This window comes from Daphnia pulicaria, chromosome 8 (assembly GCF_021234035.1).
Source record: "Daphnia pulicaria isolate SC F1-1A chromosome 8, SC_F0-13Bv2, whole genome shotgun sequence".
Taxonomy (NCBI): Eukaryota; Metazoa; Arthropoda; class Branchiopoda; order Diplostraca; family Daphniidae; genus Daphnia; species Daphnia pulicaria.
In genome coordinates this window covers 13,715,039-13,736,141 of record NC_060920.1, presented here as the reverse complement: position 1 = coordinate 13,736,141, position 21,103 = coordinate 13,715,039, and the positions used below count along the sequence as shown (strand labels likewise).

The 21,103-nt window shown below is 40.9% G+C and overlaps 7 protein-coding genes across 7 annotated transcripts; 3 read left to right on the top strand and 4 right to left on the bottom strand.

Moving 5' to 3' along the window:
* Positions 1 to 5: 5 nt before the first annotated feature.
* On the bottom strand, positions 6 to 1,272 carry LOC124310782 (PRELI domain-containing protein 1, mitochondrial-like). The gene is made up of 4 exons (XM_046774756.1): positions 997 to 1,272; positions 721 to 934; positions 481 to 639; positions 6 to 413 (listed from the first exon to the last, which is right to left on the bottom strand). Exons 1-4 carry the CDS (start codon positions 1,083 to 1,085, stop codon positions 267 to 269), a joined length of 609 nt encoding a protein of 202 aa, XP_046630712.1. The 5' UTR covers positions 1,086 to 1,272; the 3' UTR covers positions 6 to 266.
* A 188-nt stretch (positions 1,273 to 1,460) lies between these two features.
* On the top strand, positions 1,461 to 3,086 carry LOC124310779 (caspase-1-like). The gene is made up of 6 exons (XM_046774753.1): positions 1,461 to 1,785; positions 1,852 to 1,957; positions 2,039 to 2,289; positions 2,363 to 2,547; positions 2,607 to 2,754; positions 2,812 to 3,086. The coding sequence occupies exons 2-6, from the start codon at positions 1,872 to 1,874 to the stop codon at positions 3,006 to 3,008; spliced, it is 867 nt and encodes a 288-aa protein (XP_046630709.1). The 5' UTR covers positions 1,461 to 1,785; positions 1,852 to 1,871; the 3' UTR covers positions 3,009 to 3,086.
* A 53-nt stretch (positions 3,087 to 3,139) lies between these two features.
* On the bottom strand, positions 3,140 to 4,880 carry LOC124310777 (lipase ZK262.3-like). The gene is made up of 2 exons (XM_046774750.1): positions 3,337 to 4,880; positions 3,140 to 3,269 (listed from the first exon to the last, which is right to left on the bottom strand). Exons 1-2 carry the CDS (start codon positions 4,471 to 4,473, stop codon positions 3,150 to 3,152), a joined length of 1,257 nt encoding a protein of 418 aa, XP_046630706.1. The 5' UTR covers positions 4,474 to 4,880; the 3' UTR covers positions 3,140 to 3,149.
* Positions 4,881 to 6,495: 1,615 nt separating this feature from the next.
* Positions 6,496 to 7,604, top strand: LOC124310780. The gene is made up of 2 exons (XM_046774754.1): positions 6,496 to 6,848; positions 6,909 to 7,604. The coding sequence occupies exons 1-2, from the start codon at positions 6,635 to 6,637 to the stop codon at positions 7,532 to 7,534; spliced, it is 840 nt and encodes a 279-aa protein (XP_046630710.1). The 5' UTR covers positions 6,496 to 6,634; the 3' UTR covers positions 7,535 to 7,604.
* On the bottom strand, positions 7,211 to 11,129 carry LOC124310776 (ubiquitin carboxyl-terminal hydrolase 20-like). Its single transcript, XM_046774749.1, has 16 exons — positions 10,848 to 11,129; positions 10,695 to 10,749; positions 10,570 to 10,631; positions 10,325 to 10,502; positions 10,150 to 10,263; positions 9,959 to 10,083; positions 9,806 to 9,893; positions 9,526 to 9,745; positions 9,335 to 9,461; positions 9,154 to 9,267; positions 8,964 to 9,085; positions 8,721 to 8,899; positions 8,376 to 8,648; positions 8,125 to 8,314; positions 7,777 to 8,057; positions 7,211 to 7,702 (listed from the first exon to the last, which is right to left on the bottom strand). Exons 1-16 carry the CDS (start codon positions 10,977 to 10,979, stop codon positions 7,614 to 7,616), a joined length of 2,349 nt encoding a protein of 782 aa, XP_046630705.1. The 5' UTR covers positions 10,980 to 11,129; the 3' UTR covers positions 7,211 to 7,613.
* A 2,296-nt stretch (positions 11,130 to 13,425) lies between these two features.
* On the top strand, positions 13,426 to 16,296 carry LOC124312624. The gene is made up of 7 exons (XM_046777105.1): positions 13,426 to 13,727; positions 14,357 to 14,629; positions 14,709 to 14,768; positions 14,869 to 15,065; positions 15,146 to 15,305; positions 15,381 to 15,581; positions 15,650 to 16,296. Exons 1-7 carry the CDS (start codon positions 13,441 to 13,443, stop codon positions 15,876 to 15,878), a joined length of 1,407 nt encoding a protein of 468 aa, XP_046633061.1. The 5' UTR covers positions 13,426 to 13,440; the 3' UTR covers positions 15,879 to 16,296.
* Positions 16,297 to 17,215: 919 nt separating this feature from the next.
* On the bottom strand, positions 17,216 to 19,456 carry LOC124311996 (synaptogyrin-1-like). Its single transcript, XM_046776383.1, has 7 exons — positions 19,278 to 19,456; positions 18,966 to 19,083; positions 18,788 to 18,901; positions 18,586 to 18,728; positions 18,410 to 18,524; positions 18,208 to 18,345; positions 17,216 to 18,142 (listed from the first exon to the last, which is right to left on the bottom strand). Exons 1-7 carry the CDS (start codon positions 19,371 to 19,373, stop codon positions 18,108 to 18,110), a joined length of 759 nt encoding a protein of 252 aa, XP_046632339.1. The 5' UTR covers positions 19,374 to 19,456; the 3' UTR covers positions 17,216 to 18,107.
* Between the last annotated feature and the right edge of the window lie 1,647 nt (positions 19,457 to 21,103).

The window sequence follows — 21,103 nt, the reverse complement described above, 5'->3', positions numbered from 1 at the left end:
ATAAATCAAGAACGTAAAGAAACGAGTGTATTTAATTTTTGTCAACGAGTTGACCATATACCCTTACACAACAAAAGTAAGAATTAAATGTCATAACTTCCTAGAAGTAATCGTGTTTCGTGTACAAGATTTATTGATACATTTGGTCTTTAGGAGCTCCAACTAAACCATCTAAGGTGTTTTAATATTGCATGAAAGGCTAATGGCGTTCCGAGTGTGCAACACAATACAAGTGATGAAAGAGAAAAAGGTTTTTGTTTTGTTTTTTAGGAGCTGAGTCTTACGTTAGCATGGGAAGCAATGGTGGTAGCTCGTCTAGCGGCTTCGAGAGCAATATCGTTAAGAATGACTGGTGGAGTGACTGGTTCTTTGGTCCACATTTTGGACAAAACCCACTGGAATCCATTGGAAGCCTGATAAAAATTATACATTATAGCAATTATTGGTGGATTTCTAATAACAATAACAATGCAAAATCACCTTGGTGCAATTTTTCTTAAAGCGGTCATAGATGAAAGCCTCAATTGGTCTTCTCAGTGTTCCAATATGGAACTGTGACTCAATCCAGGCCTTTCTTTGCACAATAGTTTGTTGGGGGTTTGTTGGATCTTGGTGATATTCTACTTTCTCGGTGATGCTCTGAAAATATAAGATTGTTAAAGATTACTAATGGTACAAATTTAATCAATCAAATCACAATAAAGCAAACTGAAAACATACCACTATCTTGCTGTAGCCAATATTTCGGGTGTATGTTGTTAGAGTTTGGGTCTTTGGATCAACAATCGACTCCTCAATAATTCCTACAAGAGAATGAGGAACAAACTTGTCTGCCCAGCGTGGGCCTTGACCAGTTTTGGTGAGGAATCTGATAGAACGTAACTTCCCAGATACCACTTCTCTCTGAACGGTGTCCTCTGTCAAAACATGCTTACTGCCAAATGCATACACATTAAGTGGATGGGAAGATAAGGAAGTCACATACACTTTAGTTACCTGTATGGGTTAGGATAGCGCTGCCAAAAAGATTGGACGACCTGGTCCCACGGATGCTTTAATACTATTCCCATCTCATAGAACTTCATCTTGAATCGGGAACTTTAAATTCGAAATCTACCGAATGTTTGGAAAGCTTATTTTCCTTGTATAGCAACAGAGCTATTTGAGATCAGCACATGTAACGAACGCGGTGAGCAAAACAACATGCCCGGCAGCGAGCGACTGTGAGAAGGGGCCGACGTCTGTCCTTGATGTTGTTGGCCATGAATGGCATCGTCGCATAAATTTAATCATTACTTCACTGGGCGGACTACTGAAAAAAAAAAAAAAAATTTAATTAACTAATATAAATGGATTATACTAAATGTTTTTAAAAAGATTTTAATATAAGTATTATTAAATATTACTTTACATTTTTAAAAGTGGTGCTTGCGTTGCTTTCAAAGAGTGTGAACGTGATTGATACTGATAGGACTAACAGAAACAAAACATGAGTAATCTTTCAATCACCCGACGAGCAATGAGCAATATTACATGTCTTGGTCCTTATTTCATTGCGTAAACCGATAAACTTGGAAAATAACATAACAGTCAAAAACTTTTGTAAGGCAAAGCAATAGGACCCACCCCCCCAAAAAAGGACATTTTTTTTAAATGGCAATTCAGAGATAAGTTACCAAGAAATTCACGGGATTAAACAAGCAGACACATTTTGTAGATACCCATTGATACAACGGATTTCGTTCGGCGGTGTATAAACAACGGGCATTTCCGTTCAGTTTGTCAGTGAGCTTGAGCTCTGTTGGACGCACTAACGACACTTTTAAAAGTAGTAATTTTTATATTGATTAGTTTTACTAACTCGTACTACCATGACGATGGATTCTCAAGTCAAAGTGGACGCAGTAGTATCAAACAACTCAGGCGCTGACATAAATCCAAACACCATTCCAATACGGTAAATGCTGGTAATATTAAATATTGACTCTGACTATTTTTGCTCTAACTGAAATTATGTTTTGAAATAATTATTTCCAAGTGAGGAAGATAATGAACCCATTCCTGTCCCCGTAAATAAAACTGACGAGCTTTACAAAATGGATCACGAAAAGCGAGGCTATGCCTTAATCTTTTCTCATGAAAATTTTAATTCAAATTTAGAATTGAATTCACGACCTGGCAGCCACAAGACAGCTGAGAATCTGAGAGACGCTTTAATTCAATTGAAGTTTGAAGCTGAAATCTTTTCCGATTTCACGTACGAGGAAATAAAAACAAAAGTTAACGATCGTAAGTAGACTCATAATAATAGAATGAAAAATAGAAAGCGGATTAGAGCGAATAACATTTTTTAAATCTACAGTCTGTAGCAGGGAAGACGATCTGAGGAAAAGCGATTGCATTTTAATTATCGTTATGACTCATGGTCTTTTTAACGACCATTTATACTCCAAAGATACGCATTATCCTTCCAATGATTTGCGACTGCTCTTCATCACCAAGCAATGTCCAAGTTTGGCAGGAAAACCTAAACTGTTCATTTTTCAGGTTTGCCGCATATCAAATGAATCAAAATAAAGTAAATTTGTTTCATCATTCATCAACAGGCTTGCAGGGGTAATCAACAAGACACAGGAACAAAGGTGATGCAATCCACTGCAACACAAACTGACGGACCGTTGTCTAAATCCAAGAATGTTGTTTACAGATTACCAGCCCACGCCGATTTCTTAACTGCATATTCTACGGCTCCAAGTAAAGATAATCATTTTGATAACGAATTATGAACTTGATTCAACCCATTTCTCCTAGGACACACTGCTTACCGGAAACCATTTATCAAAGCCTTTTGTGAGGAACTGTCGTCTCAACAGGTAATAGAGGGGAAAATAGATTTCCTTTCGATGTTGACCAACGTGCAGAGAAAAGTTGCCCTTGAATTGAACGACGGCGGAACAAAGCAGATTCCGAGCGTGACTAGCACCTTGACGCGAAAAATCTTTTTTTAAGATCCAGTATAATGCGGATGCGCCCTAAATGCCAAATTTGTATTTTCAACCAATACAGTATGCATATATAAGTGGTAATTGATCTTTTAGCTTTAAGTACCGGTACTAAGGTCAAATTTTATTTAATCTGACTGTAAACTGTTAGTACCATTTGGGTCCTTTCTCTTTCTTCCGTCGATGCTTCTTTTTGGCTTTTTCTGGTTTTGTGTTTTGTAATTCTTGAACTTGTCGTTGCTTGGCCAATGCATCGCCAGCTATGAGCTAACAAACAGAACAATAACAAGATTACGCCAAGACCGTATGTTGTGAATCTATGGAGGTTGCGTACCTGTTCTTCGTTGTCCTTACAAAACTGCCCAACTTGAAGATTAAAGTATGACGTGTGATAATTCATGTCGAACGAGCGAAGTGAAAAATGACTCCACCCACATTCGTATTGTTCGTTATACATGAATCTTCCACGACACTCTTTGTATGAGCTGTTGTAGTCGGAAGCATCGATATAAAAAACTTCAGTGCCATGGTGATACGGAGCTAGTCTGAAAAAGGAAACGGTTCGTGAGGGATAGTGAGGAATTGCATCGTATCCGTTAACTACTCTGATGTTATTAGTGACATAGCGACCGTGTATAGTCGCGTATTCCACATCACCAGCTCTGGGCGCTCCAAAGGTATACAAGAACAACTGATTAGTGGGAATGTGATCGTAGTATGTCATCCATAGACTTGCAAGCGATGCCAGTGCCCCACCGAGAGAATGCCCAGTAACAAGAACCTTGTAGCCGGGATATTTTTCATACATTTGCACAATATCTCGTTCCAATCCAAAATTCCACAATCTCATGAACGCTTTGTAATAATAATCTTGCACTCGTCCCTCTTCGATAAATTTCGTTTTGATAATATTGAAAGTCCCTGTCAGTTGAGCAAAGACCTGTGACCAGGTAACCGATCCTCTAAAAGCTACAACAAGGGTTTGTTCAGAATGGGAAATGGCAATGTACGCTTCGCAGAGGTTCGTATCCAACCAATGGCATTTCACTGAATATTCGCTAATGACTTCAAATTGTGACTGTGGTATCAAGAAGGTGAGGCACAGCGAAGGCAAAAAATAAGTTGCAGTGGAGGCGGCCAGAGCTTTGTAACTTAATTCAGGATCGTATCGATAATTTGAGAATAACGGGAAACTGCACAATTTCTGCCAGTCTTTCACTCTATCGTGCAGAATTTCGGATTCGAAACAAGGATTCCGCATTGACATGTAAGCGTGACACTGGTTGTTCTTGCGACACCACCTGCAGCTCTGACCGAGCCACCACGATTTTTCATTGATACATTCGCTACATGATGTCAAGTCGTCGCACAATTTATAGGATGAAACAATTTCAATTACACCCAACACAACAATAATTGTTAGGCAACTGGCGATTCGCTGCATTTTTCTATAACTTTTTAATTCCCCCATCACTTGAATAATAGGTAATATCAATTTTGTGTCCAATAAAAAAAGATATGGATCAGAAGGATCATGACACAATCGACTTTAAAAGCAGGCAGACGGAGTTTGCTGGTTAAAAGTCCGCAGGGTAAGCCAAGATAATGATACGTAGGCTACATTTCGAATCAAAGTTCAGTATCGGTGGAAAATCTAGCGATTATCACGTCTAGGTATAATATCGGTTATTGGCATTATCCGGCCTGATCTGTAGTCGTTCTACATATTTTTGAGTTTGAGTTATTTAACGAACCCTGACTGAGTAAAAAAAATGGCAAAAGAAAACGTCAACCACCTAGCTCAGGAATAACCATACTCCGTACTATATCACGATTTAATATCAAAGCCACCAAATAGTCAAATAGTAAGAATAGTATATTTTTTCTTACCTTTAAGCCAGGGAAATACGGCCAGGCATCCACTCTCCATCCATCCGCTGAAGAGTTGAATCAGACGGGATAGGAAAAAGGGCGTCCACGTGAATACACCGACATCGGTAGTTTCTCCAATCAAACGGGAGACTGTTTATCTAAATAAAAAATAAAAAAATGGGTTACAATAAATATTGACAGAAACAACAAGTAAGGAAAAGTTGCTAATGAAACAGTGAGTAAACCATAATTGTTAATAAATGGAGAATTTAAGGTTTCCACGTAATACACTGAATTTATGCAAGTCATGCATCATCAAAATATCCAGCAGTTGTGATGATACCATCACTATCCTAGCGATGATACTGATATTGTTGCTGAGGGTCAGGCAGGGTCAGGTAAATACCAGCACACGAAAAACTTGCATATGATGTTAGGACCATGATGTTATGATGGCTGGCTCAGGCCTCAAATCTGCACAAGGGAGAAGGTTACAGTGCAAACAAACTGCCATGCATCGACAGGTGGCTTACATGATAAATGCTAATAAGGAACTAACATTTCACAAATTAGTAAGGTTCCCGTTTAACTCTTAAAGCTCCCATAATCATCCCATAAGTATTCTTATTATTTACCTGCCAAACAGCATGGAGTAGGCATGGAAGGCCGACAGACACCAAAGTTCACAAGACGAACACACTTTTATTATTTTTTGGTTGCCCTATTTTTTCGTGCAGCCCCGTGTACGTTTCCAAACAAGTGATCGTTTTCTTTGTAATTATCTTAATCTTCGTCTCTTCTTCGAAACTCTACAAACAGAAGAAAAGCAGACGACACTAATCTTCGAGCCATCAGCCATACTTAATTTAAATTGACCCCCTCCCCCTAAATCCAAACCACTCAAAACAAAAGAAGCGGTTTTCTCACCCGCGCTCGGCCTTTATTGAACGGATTGGGATTATTTTAGCAACGTTGCACCACCCTCCCCTCATTTTTGCACCCTATTACACCCCCTAATGTGAGAACCCCCCTTGCTTTGTTCTAAAAAGGCCACTTCGCGTCCTGCACTCTCACTCACCGACTGGTCGTTGGCTCCGTCTTTTCTCTCGTCTAAACTCTCATTCACTTTCCCACGTGTATTTCTCCACTGTATTCTGTCTGTGTAATACAAGACGAAACAGAGTCGTTAATTTCTCGACAGCCCCAACGACAATAGTAGTTTTAATTGCAAACACGGAAACATCCTACCTACCAGTGGTGAGAATGCCAATGCGCGAAATTTTGGCGATTTTCGCAATAACTTTATATGAAATGGCTTTCATGCTATGGTTAATTTTTTGGGCTTATTTTCTTATTTCTTATAATTTTTATATGTTTTGGTAACTTATTCAGTCGAAAGACCGAAACCCAAACATGGCTTCGGCTTTCATTTTCACTCTTATGCGATACAAATAAAGTTTCATTTTAAACCTCAAATCATCTTAACTTGTTTTGTCATTCATTTTTCTCAGATAAAAGCGGATTTTCCATGCAATTATCCTAACACAATCAAGATAAAAGTCAAAATTCAATTCCGCTTTTAGAGGGGAAAAAAAGAGAGACTCAAATTAGATCTGGCGCCAGTGTAGGGTGTGTTCCGTTGCCAAGACATGCAGACACAATGTTTATTGAGTTTTGAAATAGTTTTTTGCTTGTCAACTTGTCATTTATCAATAAATAAAGTGCTGTGTTCAAATAATAAGTCAGTGGTGAATTGAAAAATGCTCCGAAATTTTCTCTCTCATCAGTCTAGAGCAATTTTGACATGGGCTCCCTACAGAAAGCCGGCCTTTTGGATTGTTTTTCTAGCCATCTTGCTTCCCTTCATTATTCCTGTCATTCACATGAACATTTTTTCGAGATTATGGAAACAATATAACAGAAAAATTGACAGAAAAACTTGCTCGTGCTCATGCTGGGATACTGTTTTCAAAGGTATTTCTGGTAACCAGGTGTAATTTGCGCAACAACTATAGTTTAATGTTTTTGTTACAGGGAACTATGAAGCAGGAATCAGTGGTTACAAACACATGTACTTCAATTCAACTGAACAGTCTGCAAAAATATGGTTATTAACAGTTCTCTATGTTATTGCTTGTTATGAATCACTAAAGTATCTGTTGCAGCTGTGGTGTAGGAAAGAGCTTCGTTACACCATGTTCATATTGTTTGCTAGTGTAGTTTACTCTCACTATTATTCATTTTGGGGTTATGTCAACTACTACAATGATGATTTCTATTCCCAATTTTATCATCAATTGTTCTTTTCCTTTACTGAAATTTGTAGCACATATTTCGTGCTGAAACTTGCTGATCTTAATGTTGAATTATCATCTGGCAAATTACTTTTGATCATGGACATTGCAGTCCTTCATGTATTAACTGCTGGGTGGGATCAGTTTGTTACGAATGTAATCAAACAGGAAGGTGAACTGCATCAAGTGCTGAGGGACATTTTTTTCATGTTACCAGATCTTTTACATATTGTCATTGCCATTTATCAACTGTTCAAATTATCGAAAATCAAAAAAAGACCCGTGACGCACCTGATTTCAAATGAGCAGTTCTTTGGCTCTGTATTTCTTGTTTCTGCTTTATGGGTTGTATGCCTCACATTGTAAATGCTGTTGATATGTGGGTGGTGGATTAATTAGACTATCAAATTGTTGTTAAATAAAATTTTTCAAACTATTCAGGAAATTAAGAACGTATAACGACTTCAGGTCCTCCTCCATAATGTGAATGAAACAAGTGCCAAAGAGCCGCCGATAACTGCGCAAAATCAGAGGCTATTGACAAGAAAATCAAACAATTCATTACGACCAATTTCAAATAAACGTGGTTATAGACGCTAAAAACTTACATGGCCTTAGGATCCGGTTACCGTTCCGTAAAATAGTTATCGGTAAATTTTCTACCGGGCCGGGCAGTGCGGAGTCTCGATTCTTGACAAAATTTTCCCACTTGCGAAACCAATTCATAGCAATGGCATAAATAGGAACGGAGGACTTTTCATTTTGAAAATCTCTCTGCAACTCGAGAAAAGTGTCCAGCTCTTCTCTTCGTCTTTTATCCATCACTTCTTGCTTCTGTTGACAAATTGGGCACCTAAAAAGTCGATTGCAAGCGGGACCGCCACCAAATCTGCCGCATAAACAAAATTTCATTCATTTTTCGCCCTACTAGACAGTTTTCTCTTGATAATTATTACCTCGTATGCAAAGCTTCCCAAACAACAGCACTGACTGGTAAACAAACTTCATCAAATCTTTCGATTTTCAACGGTTGAATGCCTCCATGAGGACACAAAAAATCTTGATTGTGTATAGGCCCTGGTTCAGCAAACGTCTTGAATTTGCAGAACCACTTGCACGAAATGTAAAACTGCAAGAGACCTCCATCTGGAAAGATTTAAAATAACATATCATGCCTCGTTTGAGAACATTCTAATCGACGGTTTACTTGATCGCGCCTCTAGCTCCTGTTGGGTTAGATTGGCAATATGTCGCCTAAAATCTTCCATTTCGCTTGTTCTTCGCTTTTGATAGAACAGGACATAGGCTTGACAATTAGCAACTGTTTCAACCGATACCGGTCTGGCTGACGAGTCATCAAACTCCATCCACTGCGAGGAGGGTTCGTTCAAAGCATAACAGGTATAGTGACCACCACCAGCTGTACCATGATGCACAATCACAGCCACTAAGTCGTAGGTGGTTATTTTAGAGGAACAGTCTTTCGCCAATGAAGCAGAATTATTAAGACATGTCTTTGTGGTTGAAAAAAAAATGAATGAATGAGTTGTACCTCGACTTATCCAAGGCTTCATATCCAAGCCACGAATTGGAAATGAAATGTGTGAGGAGATCTTAGAACTGAAGAGGGGCTCATGGCGGAAGCGTTTCAGGTGAATTGTCAAGACTTCTGGTAACACTTCTATCATTGAAAACTTGATTCCATTGCGCAGTTTTTTGCATTTCTCACAACTGTAAAATATTAATTTTTATTACTCTTATTTCGTTCAAGATAAGATAGTTTTTTTTTTATTACCTATACATGTTGTCGCCTTTTAGTTCATCGGCACTAAAGAATGCAGACAAACAGTCATTAAGACGACCATTTGGTCCCCAGAACCAACCCCAAACGTAATTCCACATCCAAGACATCCAGCCCTATATAACAGGATATCAACAAATTCATCTCGACTGGTAGAATATGATTCATTTTCACAGTGCTTTACCTGATCTTCACCTTGGCTTTGTGTTTGGGGTACCGATTGATGAATGACAAGCAATTGCTCTCGGCTGGGAATCGGCAAAGAGAGATCTTGAAAAGTCTCCAATCGGTTAGAAATCTGAAAAATGTAAACGTGGATGTTACAAACCATTTCGATAAAAGACTATAAAATAGAAAAAACGTACCAAATTGCAAGTTAGACACTCGACAGAACTAAGGATTTGCCCGTCAAAGACATCTGAAACAATACTACGAAATTTAATAGAAGAGCTAGCAGTTCCTTCAACAGAAGTGTTCCGAGGGGACGGAGATCTAAATAAGAATACAATTTAATAGTTTCATTTTCCGAACAAGGGAGAAAAAATGTTCAATTTACCGATCTAATGCATCGGAGAATTCACTATCTGATGAGCTTCTAGTCCTCTTGCGAGATCCAGAGTGATAGGTTGCATTTGAGCAGGATTGAGATGAGCCTTCGTCATCGCTAACTCCTGAATCACAAGTCAAATATGACTCTGATTCAGACTGTTCGGAATCTTCGTCTGAGAAATTTGTTTCAGAGACGCCCTCTGGCTCTCGGGCATCAAATACAGGTTCTTTATAAAAATATTAATAGCATTTTTTCCCGGCAAGCTACCTTATTAATAGAGTCATACCTTTCAATTCTTCGTGAAGCTGATCCATGAAACATCTGAGGAACTCTTGCGAGTCATGTTGTTGAAACCCGCGAAACATTTGAAATACCTACGTTTTAGATGTAAGTTTGTAAGAATTCCCAGACCAAAAGATATTTTTCATGTTTTTCTTACCAGTTTAACTGCATAAAGAACTGAGGTTGGTGCAATTGATGAGGGAGGATGCTCACTCCACACATTTTGTATTAGAGTTCTGTATGCTTTTGCTAATGAAGTTCTTTTGACTTCCTTGTCTTTATCTGTTGGAGAAAATGGGATGGTGATCAATAGTAAATGAATAAGGGGCCAAAGAAGAACTCATATACCTGTGGAAGGCATGCATTCAAGAAAGTACTGAGTCATGGGAGGCACATTCGATAAAGCTTGTAGGGCTGCATTCAAATAGCAAGTGTTTCCTAGGTTTTGGAGCCCAACAATTCCTGAATGGAAACCAAATTGTAATTTGCTGTTGGGTACCGAAATAACAATAATTGAATATACCCTGAGTCTCACATCTTAGTCTCATCAGCTGATCTGATGTGTTTTCTTGGGAAAACAAAGTCAACAGATTTTGACTGATGGCTGGGTCATTGTTTAGAGGCAACATTTCACCTTCACACTTGTAACACCAAATTCTGAAGGTAGTTAAATTCAAATGTAAGCAATGGTTATTGTAGTCCTGCAATAAGATACGATGGATAATCATAATGCACATATCAGATGGGAATCGAAATAATTATACACACTTGAAAGTGGTCACTGCTGTGGTCCTTGTGAGTCTCTCCACAGAGAATAAGATAGCATTTTGCTGTAATGTAAATGTTTGGTAATTATTTTGTTTTAATTAACAATTTAATATTTAAATTCATACAATGTAAACAAAGCCAGAGATTTCGTCCTGGAATCTGACATTCTTGACAGTGGGCCTGGATGAACAAACCAAAGAAAAATAAATGTGTTGGTTATTTTGATTTTGCTTGCCGTCAAGTGTGATTAAATTATTAAATGATAAGTATATTCTCACATCTTCCGTCACAAGTGAAGTGAGACGAGTGAGCCCTTTAGAAACCCCGTTGAGATTTGCTTTCGACGACAACTCCCCAAGTCCAGAGAAACTAGATTGTTCCGCGTGATCACAATAACTCTTTTTTTCCATTTTTTTGTACAGTTAAGTCCACGCAAATTTCATTTAAAACTGAGAGTTTACACAACCAAAAGATAACAGCCTCATTGACCAGGTAACGTCAAGACTTCGAATTTCGAGATCCAACCTGAGAGATATGATCTGTAAACGTATTTCCATCTGGCGTTCAATTATGCAACTACACCGATCATCTGAAAATTGCGGAAGTTATTTGAATAAAAAATGCTGATCAATAAAATAAAAAGTTGTGTTTAACTGGTTGAAAAAATTGAATTAAACTTTAAAACATTTTTTGATCGTAGCAGTGTAAAATTCGGACAGTAATTGTTTGTTCATTGTATAATTGAATAAGGCGTTTGGGATTTTGTTAGTCGCAAACAAGATATGTTTAAAAAAGGAATTCATAATGACAGGAGGGATTGAGGCCAAGTTGACAAGAGCAAAAAAAGTAAAGGCTGAACTGAGGTCTTCCATGTTGGCAAAATCACATTTGCATCCCCTCGATGGCATAATTCAATTAGGTTTCAAATAAAAGCTTTTTCTTGGCTGAACTATAGTGGCTCTATTGCGCAACACATTATTTGTGTTTTGCATAGGAAAAATGCAGCCCTTGACAATTGGATTACGTGATTCTGTGAACCACCTAGCTCCTAATCGAATATAGGCAAAATAAGAAACCCTGAGGGGGGAGGGTTCTACGCAGTCCGCTCAGCTCACGCAGTTTTTCCTTTCAGATTTCCACCGAAGATATCGTTCCGAGACATGCGAGAGCTATCGGGTTGAAAAACAATGTTACTTTTCTTCACGCCAGCATATCATTCGTCATCACCCAATACCCCGCCGCCATGTACACGTAATTGTTACGGTTATACCTTGCCTAACGAGACTTGATTGGATCATGAGCGCAGCCCGTCGGGTATATATGAGCACGGGAATATAAACATATTGCGTGATGTGCTGAGCATATCGTCCAATTGCAGAAGGTGAATGATGGCGTGTTTTTCGTGGCACTGGTGTTTTAATGATGACATCGATAGGGATCGTTTCAAATACAATGAGGAGAAATAACAAGAGTCTAAGGTGATTGTGTCTTGAAGGTAGTCTATCCTATTTAGGAGGGAGGGAGGGAGAGATAAAGGGCGTCGTGAAATTGAAAAGATTGTCGGCACATGCGCCGTGAGTTTCTTGGTTCGTTCAATCAATAAATCGGTCGCAACAAAGGCACGTTCCTACCCGACTTTGCTTGCAATAGCAATAGCAGCTAGAGAGAGGGGGGGGATTTATATCTAGGAGAGCACAGTTGCCTGTGCGTGTGTGTTGTAGGGTAGGAAAGGCAGCAAAGGAGGATTTGCTGCTGTACATGTCTCTCTCATATATGTGTGTTGTTGCCCGCCAGCGGCTTGTAGTTGACTTTCAAGTCGAAGGCAAACGACACGCGCGCTCGATCCTCTTCTGCTGCTGTTTGTGTATTCGTGACAAAACCAACGTGTGTTTTTATCAAGCTGTGAGTTTTTCGTTCAAAAACAAAGTGTCGAATTTTGTTTTCTTTTTATAATTATTGTTATGGCTCTTCACCCCCCTTTATTTCAACTGCAGTTTGAACACGGAGGGTTGTAATAAAATAAACGCGGGCGACGGGGATTGTGTTTGGTGTAGTGGGGGAATTGCTCGACCGCAGCGCAAACAAATTCCGCGTTTCCCCTCCGCGCGTCACTTTGACACAGTCTCCCGAGTCTGCACGTTGTGTAACATGAATAGGGTAGACGACACGACACGACACGCGTTGATTTAGTGTGCTGCACACACACATAGGCGCAAGTTGTTGACTCGTTCCATCAACGGCTGACAACGGCGGTTGTAGGCACCCAAAAAAGTTGGCCGTGTCAAAGATTGTTTCGTCCCAGTAGACGTACGTGCAGGAAACTTTTGAATAATGCGCCGGATAATTATTCAAAGTCGGTTCAAGCCTCCTTGTGTTTTTTAATTAAGGAGCGTATATACAAGGAGCGGCGCACAAGTTCTCAATTTCCAATCCATTCACAAACATCTTGGGCCGCAAACTATTGAAAAATTAATCCGGATCAGTGCCAGCAAAGGGGTGGAAATGAATCTTTACTGAAAAGCTCTTCATAATATAATAGAAGGGAGAAGCAGAAGGGCACTTACTTATTATCTCTCCCCTCCCCACACAAGAAACTTTTTGGTTTGAATATTTAAAAACGACGTGCTAGAGGACGTCCAATATTAACTAAGGCATTGTGTGTTCCCCCTCTAACGCCGAGCAGCGATTCATCAATGAACGATGAGACAAGACAAACAAAGCGGTTTACTTGTACTACCAATACACTAATCCTCCCTTTTATGGTCGTTTCTACAGTCTATAGTCTTACACATAGTGTCGTAAATGTCCGGGCCATAAAAACCCAATCCAAACATTTAATCTTTTTAATTGCAACGCAAGAAGAAAATAATAATGGCCTTTCCGGCGACGACGACGACGACGACTCACGCCAAAAGGGACGCCATCGTTCTGCAGGCCAGCCGAGGTTTCGCTTCGGCTCCCAATTCACCGAGGGTCTTCCTCCAGTCCAGCACCATTGTCAATAAGCGCTCGGACGTAATGCAACTGATCCGTCACGCCGACAAAGCCGCCGCCGTCGGCAGTAGTAGCCCTGGCACTAATGTCGAATCAATGCTCCAACGCATCTGCTCTTTGTTTCCGACCGCAAGGGAATACGACGTCAGAGAACTTTTGATCAAGTAAGTCCATTTCTTATTCTTTCTTATGGGAATTAAAGAGGAAAAAGAGATAAAAGAGTTTGAGCCAACAACTGAGACTGCCGATGATGATGCAACGGCGTGATCGATTGGCTTCGGCCAGCCGAAAGAGGCAAACGGGTGAGTGGATATCTCGCAGCAGCAAACAATAACAGAGAGAAGCAGAGACGCTCAACTCTCTCCGATGATGAACGTCTTGGCCAGTCGATCGATAATTCCCGCCCCTCTGCCATTGGATGGTCGACTTCCCTCCCTCTTCCTTTTGATTGTCAATGCACCTATTGAGGTGGAAAGACGGTGAAAGCAAAAGTTTCTTTTTCTTTTCTACTCGGCAGAGTTTTTAAAAAGAGCGCCGTTTCCACTCGCTTGGAAAATGGGTAATAGTCGACAGTTGCTGCCGGCCGCCCGTTTCCGGCGGTTATTTTGTTTTTAGATTGGCGGCGAGATTCATCGTCGTGACATATTGATCCCCCCCAGCTCTTTCCCTGCCAGCAAAGCCAAATGTCATGTCTATATTTTCACGGTGGAGGGGATGTTGTCGTCGTCGTCGAGTGGCGTATTATTAGTAACTAGGCGAGACGTGTGTACACTTTCACGTTGATTCTTTCCAGATACCATTACCGAGAAGCTGTGGTTGTCAGTGCGCTGCAAGTGCTCAAGTATCCGTTGACGATGCCCGGCCCTTCGTCGGTTGCCACTCCGCCTGCCCGACACCTGCCACCGACTTATTACGTGCCAGCGTCTCTTCACGCCTGGAGTGAGACGATGAGCGACAGTGGCAGAAACTCCAAACTCGGCGGAACCTTCTCCACCACCAGCAACACCCCACTGCATTCGCCATTGCCCAATCGACCCATTACCCATTCGCCCAAGATCAAATTAAAGTAATATTAACCGCTCTATATAATTGCTCCTTCCCAATGTTTTAATTACATAATAAAAAACCACTGCCGGCATCATTAGGTATTTAAAGAGCGTCTTCCCAGCGGCGGAGGAGAATTTCCTGCTGGATCTGCTGGTCGGGTAATGTCCGTTTCATTGTTAATAGTCGGACGACGACTGCCGGGGGTTCCTTTTTATGGTCGAGCCCATTAATTATTATTTCTATTGAACGTCGCATCAGGATGGACAATAACGTCAATACCGTGACGCAGCAGCTCCTGACACTGGGCCATCAAAAGAAAGATAAACCGACGCCCTTAACCCCACGACGCAGTCTACTCTCACCCACTCCCAGCGTCGTCGACAGAGAACCCGTTGTCGAGGAGGAGGAAATCATCGCCGTCAAGAAACTCCCCTCCCTCGCCGAAATGCAAATGAGTAATAAAATAGGAGCCAATAAATAGGAGCCAAACATTAAATTAATTCTATTCCGGCTCTTCCGGATATAAATAACGCAGTGAAAGACCAACTGCAGAAACTCTTTGTCGACGAAGAAGAAGCCGTCATTCAATTGGCTTTGGAGAGCTCCGATTACGACCTGGAAAAGGCCCAGGTGATCTTGTCAGCTTCTCAGGAGCGCGACGAATCGTTCTCAACCATCAAGAACTTGACTCTCAGGTAGTAGGAAATTCATTTCAATTGTCAACACTCAACTTTGTGTTGATTTTTTTACTTTTTAAATTGTGGACCCAGCGGAATCAAACACACGGTGACGCTGTCGTCGCTCAAGTCCAGCCCTTCTTGTATGTCCACCTTCAAAGACATTGCCAATCTTTACTCGCCGATGAAAGAGCTGGATCCCAACGACGTCGGATATCGTTGCAAACCGACGCTTCAACCCATTACGACGCCGACGTCGTCCCTTTACCGTGGAACCAACCAGTCTCTTTTGGGGTAGAAATAAAACTGTTTGCACTGGACCTGACGACTAATGGAACCAGATTGTTTCTTTATGTTTCCAGTGAGAACTACGTCACGCCCAACGGTCCGCAACGCGCTCTGGCAAACGGCCCCAACGGCTCCCTGCGGCGTTCCATCACCAACAGCCCATTCTTGATGTCAGCTGAGCAGCGTGTGACGGCCCAAGGACCGAACCCGAGCAACCGACACGGTCCGAAAGTTACCCCTTGTACAAGTCTTTCTAGTTTCATCGCAGATAAATTCCAAAAGGAATCCATGCGGCGCTTGTAAGACAAAAGAAAAACTACCCCCGTCAACTTTCCATACTCATCGTCCAAGAGATTCTGTCCAAATTGAAATGCGTTTCTTTATTATCTTTTCCGTTTGAATGAGCCGAAATTGTTTCTTTGATGTTGTCTATATTATTGTTGAATGTTTCCGTGGTTGCGATTTTGTCTTTGCGGTTGAAAATTGTTTAGGACGAGCGTCCCCCTTCAATAATTTGTGAAAGTGATTATTATAGTCGTCTCCATTCATTTGAGTGATGTCGTGTGACAATAAGCAAATAATGAAATAGACAACACTGACCTCCCAATAATTCCCATAGACTGTGAGTTTAATTAAACTGAATTTCAATTGATTTCGAGCAAAGCTGAAAGGTATACTAATCTGATGCTAATCTGACTGGTATACTTGGAACAATTGCCATGGCAACGAAGCAGTGCTGCCACCTGTCAAAATCCGGAAATTGATCGAAATCGAAAAGACTATTATTCCGGAGTCAAATCAAACTCTCCCGATATGGATTTCTACCCAACAAAGGCCGATAACTCACGTTTTTTCATCCGTTTATCTGATTGTAAACATGTACAGTACAGATTTGTTTATGCAACTCATCGTTATTCAAACAAAGAATCAAGATTCATTTGTTAAAATTTCGAAATCGGAGAGCTAGCAAAAAAATCTTTTATTTTGTGCAAGAGTTGTAAATAATAAATTCAGAAACACGATCATTATTGTACCGCTTGCTTAAGCATTCTCAATCTTATCTTTTGACATTTCCTTATGGGTTAGATTTTAAAAAAGAAAATTTATTTAGGATGCAGGTTGCAGGCATAAAAATAGAGGTCAAACTCAAGAATTGCGTAATTAAAATAACTCAGCCGCAAATGCTCATGTCTATAATACAGTTAAGTAGATTAGAGAAAAAACTGGCTGGCAGAAAGCGATCCAGAAACGTGACGTGAAAAGGGCTTCTAAGGTAAAGGCACAGACTGTGAGAGACCTATATAATTCTTATGTTTAGACAGCGTCAGGAACACCTATAAGACCATGATGGATGATGATAATGTGATAAAGTTTGAACACGAAGCCGTCTGTTTGGTTCACATCTCCACAGCACCGAATTCCTTTGCTGGCTAGACTTTGTAATCTGTTATTATCAAGTTGGATTCCAAAAAGATTAATCTACACACATTGTACTTACACTAATGAACAATCCGGTTAACTGTGTATTATAAAGAGAAAAGAATTCAGTTCAACTCCGCAGGGTGCTGCACGAGTCCAGTTTTGTACCTATATAGTACTGGATCAAAAAAATAATAATAAAGTCAAACAGTCATAGGGAGTCCAAGCCGATGATACTTTTTATTTATTTTTGTTTTTCTTGAATCGCCAGACCAAAACAACAAAGAAAACAAGACCAAATACATCTGCTATAATACATCGACGAGTGATTAAGAAGGAGAGGAGGAACACAAATAACATGTCTCCAGTATGTCGTAGAGTCTAATTTAGTCTGCCTTGAACTAAAGATTCTTGGTAAATTGGTAGACCTCTTTTCTCTTGTTTTTCTCTTTGAACTATCCAATAATAAAGCGGATGTCAGTGGGTGGGGATGGACATGTAGGCAATCGTTTTGTGTTATACGTCTAACGAGAATGAATGAATTTATAGTCTTATTGCTGTAAATCATAAGAGTGATGGGATTGGCGGTTAGTGTGGGGAGGAGGCGGCGAAAACGAACGTTTAAAGTGATAAGACTTGTGTGATCGAACCAATTAATGAGATTTCACACCAACGTGCTGAATGAAAACAATATCGGGAAAAAAACGGACTAGCCTACAATCACACCAAATTGATAAACATTTAGTTCCTTGATAATTATAGAACGACTGATGCTGATGACACTTTCTTCTCTGTCAAACAAAGAAATTCCCTTTTTCTTCCAGTGTGTGTGTTAAGTTCAGCAAATAATACCAGAAAGAGGGAAGGGGGCAATGAGAAATATGGATGGCGCGAGTTTGAGATGGTGGCGGTACGCCTACCGCGTCAAGATTCACGAAGACTAGGATCGTATTTCTGATATTCCTTGAATAATTAATTGCCAAGAGAGAAAACAAAAAAAAAAAAAAGAAAAAACTTGGGGAGATTTTTAGTACTATTTTCTGGAATGCCATAAAGCATCAGGCTCGTTTCCTGTTACCACATTTACTCTCTTCGTGCCTGTGCGTTAGGCTCTTAATATGTCGGTGGCTGGTAATCCCCGATGGTACCTGTAATAACACGTAATGAAAATGTACTCGAATTTCCTTTCACTAGGGATTATAAGCGGTAATACCTGGTCGAGCGGCTGATGAGAACGGCGGGCCCTGATAGCCTCCTGCACCACCAGCACCCCCTCCCATACCACCACCCATGCCTCCACCGATAGGATCTGCAGTAGTGCCCATTCCAGGGAACGAAGTATAACCACCAGCTGAAAGAATTGAACCAAACGTCAATAAAGAGCTAATAGATAATCTACTTCATGGTGAATTTACCTGATCCTGGCGTAGTAGCTCCTCCAGGTCCACCCATTCCAGTTTCGTAGGCAGTAGCAAAGGCCGATTCAGCTCCTTGACGGTAGCGTTGGTAGGCAAAAAAAGAACTACCAGCCTGAAAAGCAAAACGTGATTGATGCAAACAGCTTCTCTATAATGAATTGATGTGTGTTTACCCAAGTGAAGATGGAGAAGAACGAAAAAGTAATTGCAGCTCTCAAATTGTTGCCAGCAGCCAATGCTGCAGGTGAGCTATCGGTTTTGGTCCACTGACTGGCAAGGTAAATGAAACCGACTCCATAAAGGAAAGCCCAGAATCCTGAATCACAAAAACCAGTAAATCGGTGAAACAGATTCTACTTTGGTCGCTGCACTTACCAGAGAAAGCAAGGTCCCCAAGAACATAGTGGCGTCTAGTTTTCACCGAAGACATTTGTGGGAAGAAATACTCTCCAGCAAGCAGCGTAGCCGCAGCCAAGAAGGCAATGACACCTGTAAATGAAGTTGAGAGTTTTCAAACGTAATTGGGAGTAGTGGCTGAGCAAAGGTGACCTACCAATCCCGACTCCATAATTGCAAGCATTTGCGTCTGAATTGTAGAGACAAATTTCCTTCTTTGTGTCAAAAGTCCAGCCTTTGGATGATATTGAACCAAAAACTATGATGGAGAAGAGCTGCATGGAAATAGAGAGAAAGAAAAAAAAGACATTTGAAAACAGACGCACATCGAATCGATACACCTGAACAAAAAAAGGCCAACGAGACTACGAGAGGCGGTACTAGCTGGCGTACGATCAACGTAACGAGCTTTCGGCTTTGAATTTTATGGGATATTATTTGGCAAATGAAATAGCCGAGTTCAACTTACAATATTCAGCAACCTGAGGATGACTTGAGGACGCTGGACAAATTCCACCGGGTTAAAATCCGTTCCTGCCTTACCCGCTCCGAATGCTCCCTCCATTTTGATCCACTAGATACAGGGTCCCACAAAATTTTCAGGGCTTTCAGCTGGGCTTGTGTTATTGATTTGGTGTGTGTGCAGTGCTGGCCGTCGTGGGGTGCACTCAAAGTCAAGCACAAACGCTGCGCCACCCGCACCAACTGTCAAAATGGCCACTAGCCGCTGTGAATTTCGCTCGTTTTTCAACGCCGCCGTCTCCTGCTGCGTGAGTCAGCGTGAGTGTTGCGGGGTGAACAGATGAAACTGATGGCCTAGAGAGATTGAAAGACACACTAGACGCGTATATATCCAATGACGTTTATATTCTTTTGAGGTGATAGCAACACATGGATGTGTATGTCGGGCCAAGAAAAATGGCCCTGACAATAAAAAGGAAACTCACGAGAAAAAGAACAAAAAGACGAAAAGATAAATCACGAAGAATTCGAGAGACAACGGAAACGGTGCCAAATAAATAAATGGCAAGGACCAGCAGGAATTATTGCCACATTATTGTATTTAGAAGAAGAAGACGGTACTACTACCCATGCACAACGTTTGTGCCATAATTTATTTCCAAGGAAACAGTTGGTGGTGAAATGCCTTGAATCAGCAGCCCGATGGGTCAATAACTCTCTCTCTCAATCCATGCCCCTCCCCCCCTGTTGATTATATCAGATGCATAAAGCATTTCAGTATAATCACCATACCGAAATGGCCGGCGACATTCCAATCATAAATCATCCAACAAGATTGTTGTTGTTGCTGTACTACTACTGATGGTATAAATATTCACACGTCTTGTTATTATTTGGCTGCATGGAAGAATATATATAACACATTTCGGAACGTAGAGTCTGCCAGACAATATCTACGGTATCGCTGCTGGCTCCGTCCCGTTATACATTCGAAAATTCCCGCCGGCAGTGGGTCACTTGTGTGTTTTAAACGCTTTCCAGTAGACAACAAGATGGGCAGACTGTTGTTGTTGTTGTTGTTGCCTCATGAATAAATATGGAAGCAAACAAAAGAGTCTTAGAAAAATACTGGCAATCCGGATGCATATGTAATTCCGCCAATGTGGAACGTGCCCTACCTTTTGCTGGCCACGGCGGTCTTTATTTATGCGTGCAACGTCTTTTCACGGGATAAAAGGAAAGGCATCTGCGGGAAAAGTGATTGCAGCAGCAGCTGCTGCTGGTGGTTGGCCTGCGCTTTTGAGTGTCTCAAATCACGTGAAGGAGGCGATGATGAGATTATAGACGCACAACTCGAGCTTTGAAATGGAACGAATCGAAAAACTGCTATTGGCAATTTTCTGGCATATAATCATCACGATCGTTCAACTCTATACTATAAAGAGCCCGGCTGAGATGTGGGCATCACGCGGGACTCGAAATGCTCGACCCATCTGTTCGGTATGAATTGAATAGCCGCCGGAATGGGATCATTTCCATCCCGGATGGAAGAAATTTTAAAAAAGAAAAATTCGGTCGATTAGCTGACAAGGACTGACACGATAAGAGACCAAAGAAAAAACGGGACCCGCGAACGCACTCAAACAGGTCAACATTCTCCAGCACTTTTCTGTCATTTAATTTGCTGTTGGGTGTGACGACAGCAACTCGTTGTTGACATTTGGTTGAAAATCGACTGGCGTTCGTCTTATTTGTTGTCGTCCGTCTGCCGAATTGTACCGGGAGGAGAAAACGTTTTTTTTGGCGGCAGACGCCGTTAGAGCGGCCAACAGC

Excerpts from the sequence above, each read along its gene's own strand:
- LOC124310782 (XM_046774756.1), bottom strand. The coding sequence starts at position 1,085 with ATGAAGTTCTATGAGATGGGAATAGTATTAAAGCATCCGTGGGACCAG. Across the intron at positions 935-996 it reads CGCTATCCTAACCCATACAG|TAAGCATGTTTTGACAGAGG; the intron begins GTAACTAAAGTG and ends TGCATTTGGCAG. Across the intron at positions 414-480 it reads TTAAGAAAAATTGCACCAAG|GCTTCCAATGGATTCCAGTG; the intron begins GTGATTTTGCAT and ends AATTTTTATCAG.
- LOC124310779 (XM_046774753.1), top strand. The coding sequence starts at position 1,872 with ATGACGATGGATTCTCAAGTCAAAGTGGACGCAGTAGTATCAAACAAC. Across the intron at positions 2,548-2,606 it reads CTAAACTGTTCATTTTTCAG|GCTTGCAGGGGTAATCAACA; the intron begins GTTTGCCGCATA and ends ATTCATCAACAG. Across the intron at positions 2,755-2,811 it reads TGCATATTCTACGGCTCCAA|GACACACTGCTTACCGGAAA; the intron begins GTAAAGATAATC and ends CATTTCTCCTAG.
- LOC124310777 (XM_046774750.1), bottom strand. The coding sequence starts at position 4,473 with ATGGGGGAATTAAAAAGTTATAGAAAAATGCAGCGAATCGCCAGTTGC. Across the intron at positions 3,270-3,336 it reads GTAAGGACAACGAAGAACAG|CTCATAGCTGGCGATGCATT; the intron begins GTACGCAACCTC and ends TCTGTTTGTTAG.
- LOC124310780 (XM_046774754.1), top strand. The coding sequence starts at position 6,635 with ATGCTCCGAAATTTTCTCTCTCATCAGTCTAGAGCAATTTTGACATGG. Across the intron at positions 6,849-6,908 it reads CTGGGATACTGTTTTCAAAG|GGAACTATGAAGCAGGAATC; the intron begins GTATTTCTGGTA and ends TTTTTGTTACAG.
- LOC124310776 (XM_046774749.1), bottom strand. The coding sequence starts at position 10,979 with ATGGAAAAAAAGAGTTATTGTGATCACGCGGAACAATCTAGTTTCTCT. Across the intron at positions 9,462-9,525 it reads TTCTCCGATGCATTAGATCG|ATCTCCGTCCCCTCGGAACA; the intron begins GTAAATTGAACA and ends ATTCTTATTTAG. Across the intron at positions 9,268-9,334 it reads AGTGTCTAACTTGCAATTTG|ATTTCTAACCGATTGGAGAC; the intron begins GTACGTTTTTTC and ends TACATTTTTCAG.
- LOC124312624 (XM_046777105.1), top strand. The coding sequence starts at position 13,441 with ATGGCCTTTCCGGCGACGACGACGACGACGACTCACGCCAAAAGGGAC. Across the intron at positions 14,769-14,868 it reads CTGCTGGATCTGCTGGTCGG|GATGGACAATAACGTCAATA; the intron begins GTAATGTCCGTT and ends ACGTCGCATCAG. Across the intron at positions 15,306-15,380 it reads ATCAAGAACTTGACTCTCAG|CGGAATCAAACACACGGTGA; the intron begins GTAGTAGGAAAT and ends TTGTGGACCCAG.
- LOC124311996 (XM_046776383.1), bottom strand. The coding sequence starts at position 19,373 with ATGGAGGGAGCATTCGGAGCGGGTAAGGCAGGAACGGATTTTAACCCG. Across the intron at positions 18,902-18,965 it reads CAATTATGGAGTCGGGATTG|GTGTCATTGCCTTCTTGGCT; the intron begins GTAGGTCACCTT and ends CTTCATTTACAG. Across the intron at positions 18,143-18,207 it reads CTCATCAGCCGCTCGACCAG|GTACCATCGGGGATTACCAG; the intron begins GTATTACCGCTT and ends GTGTTATTACAG.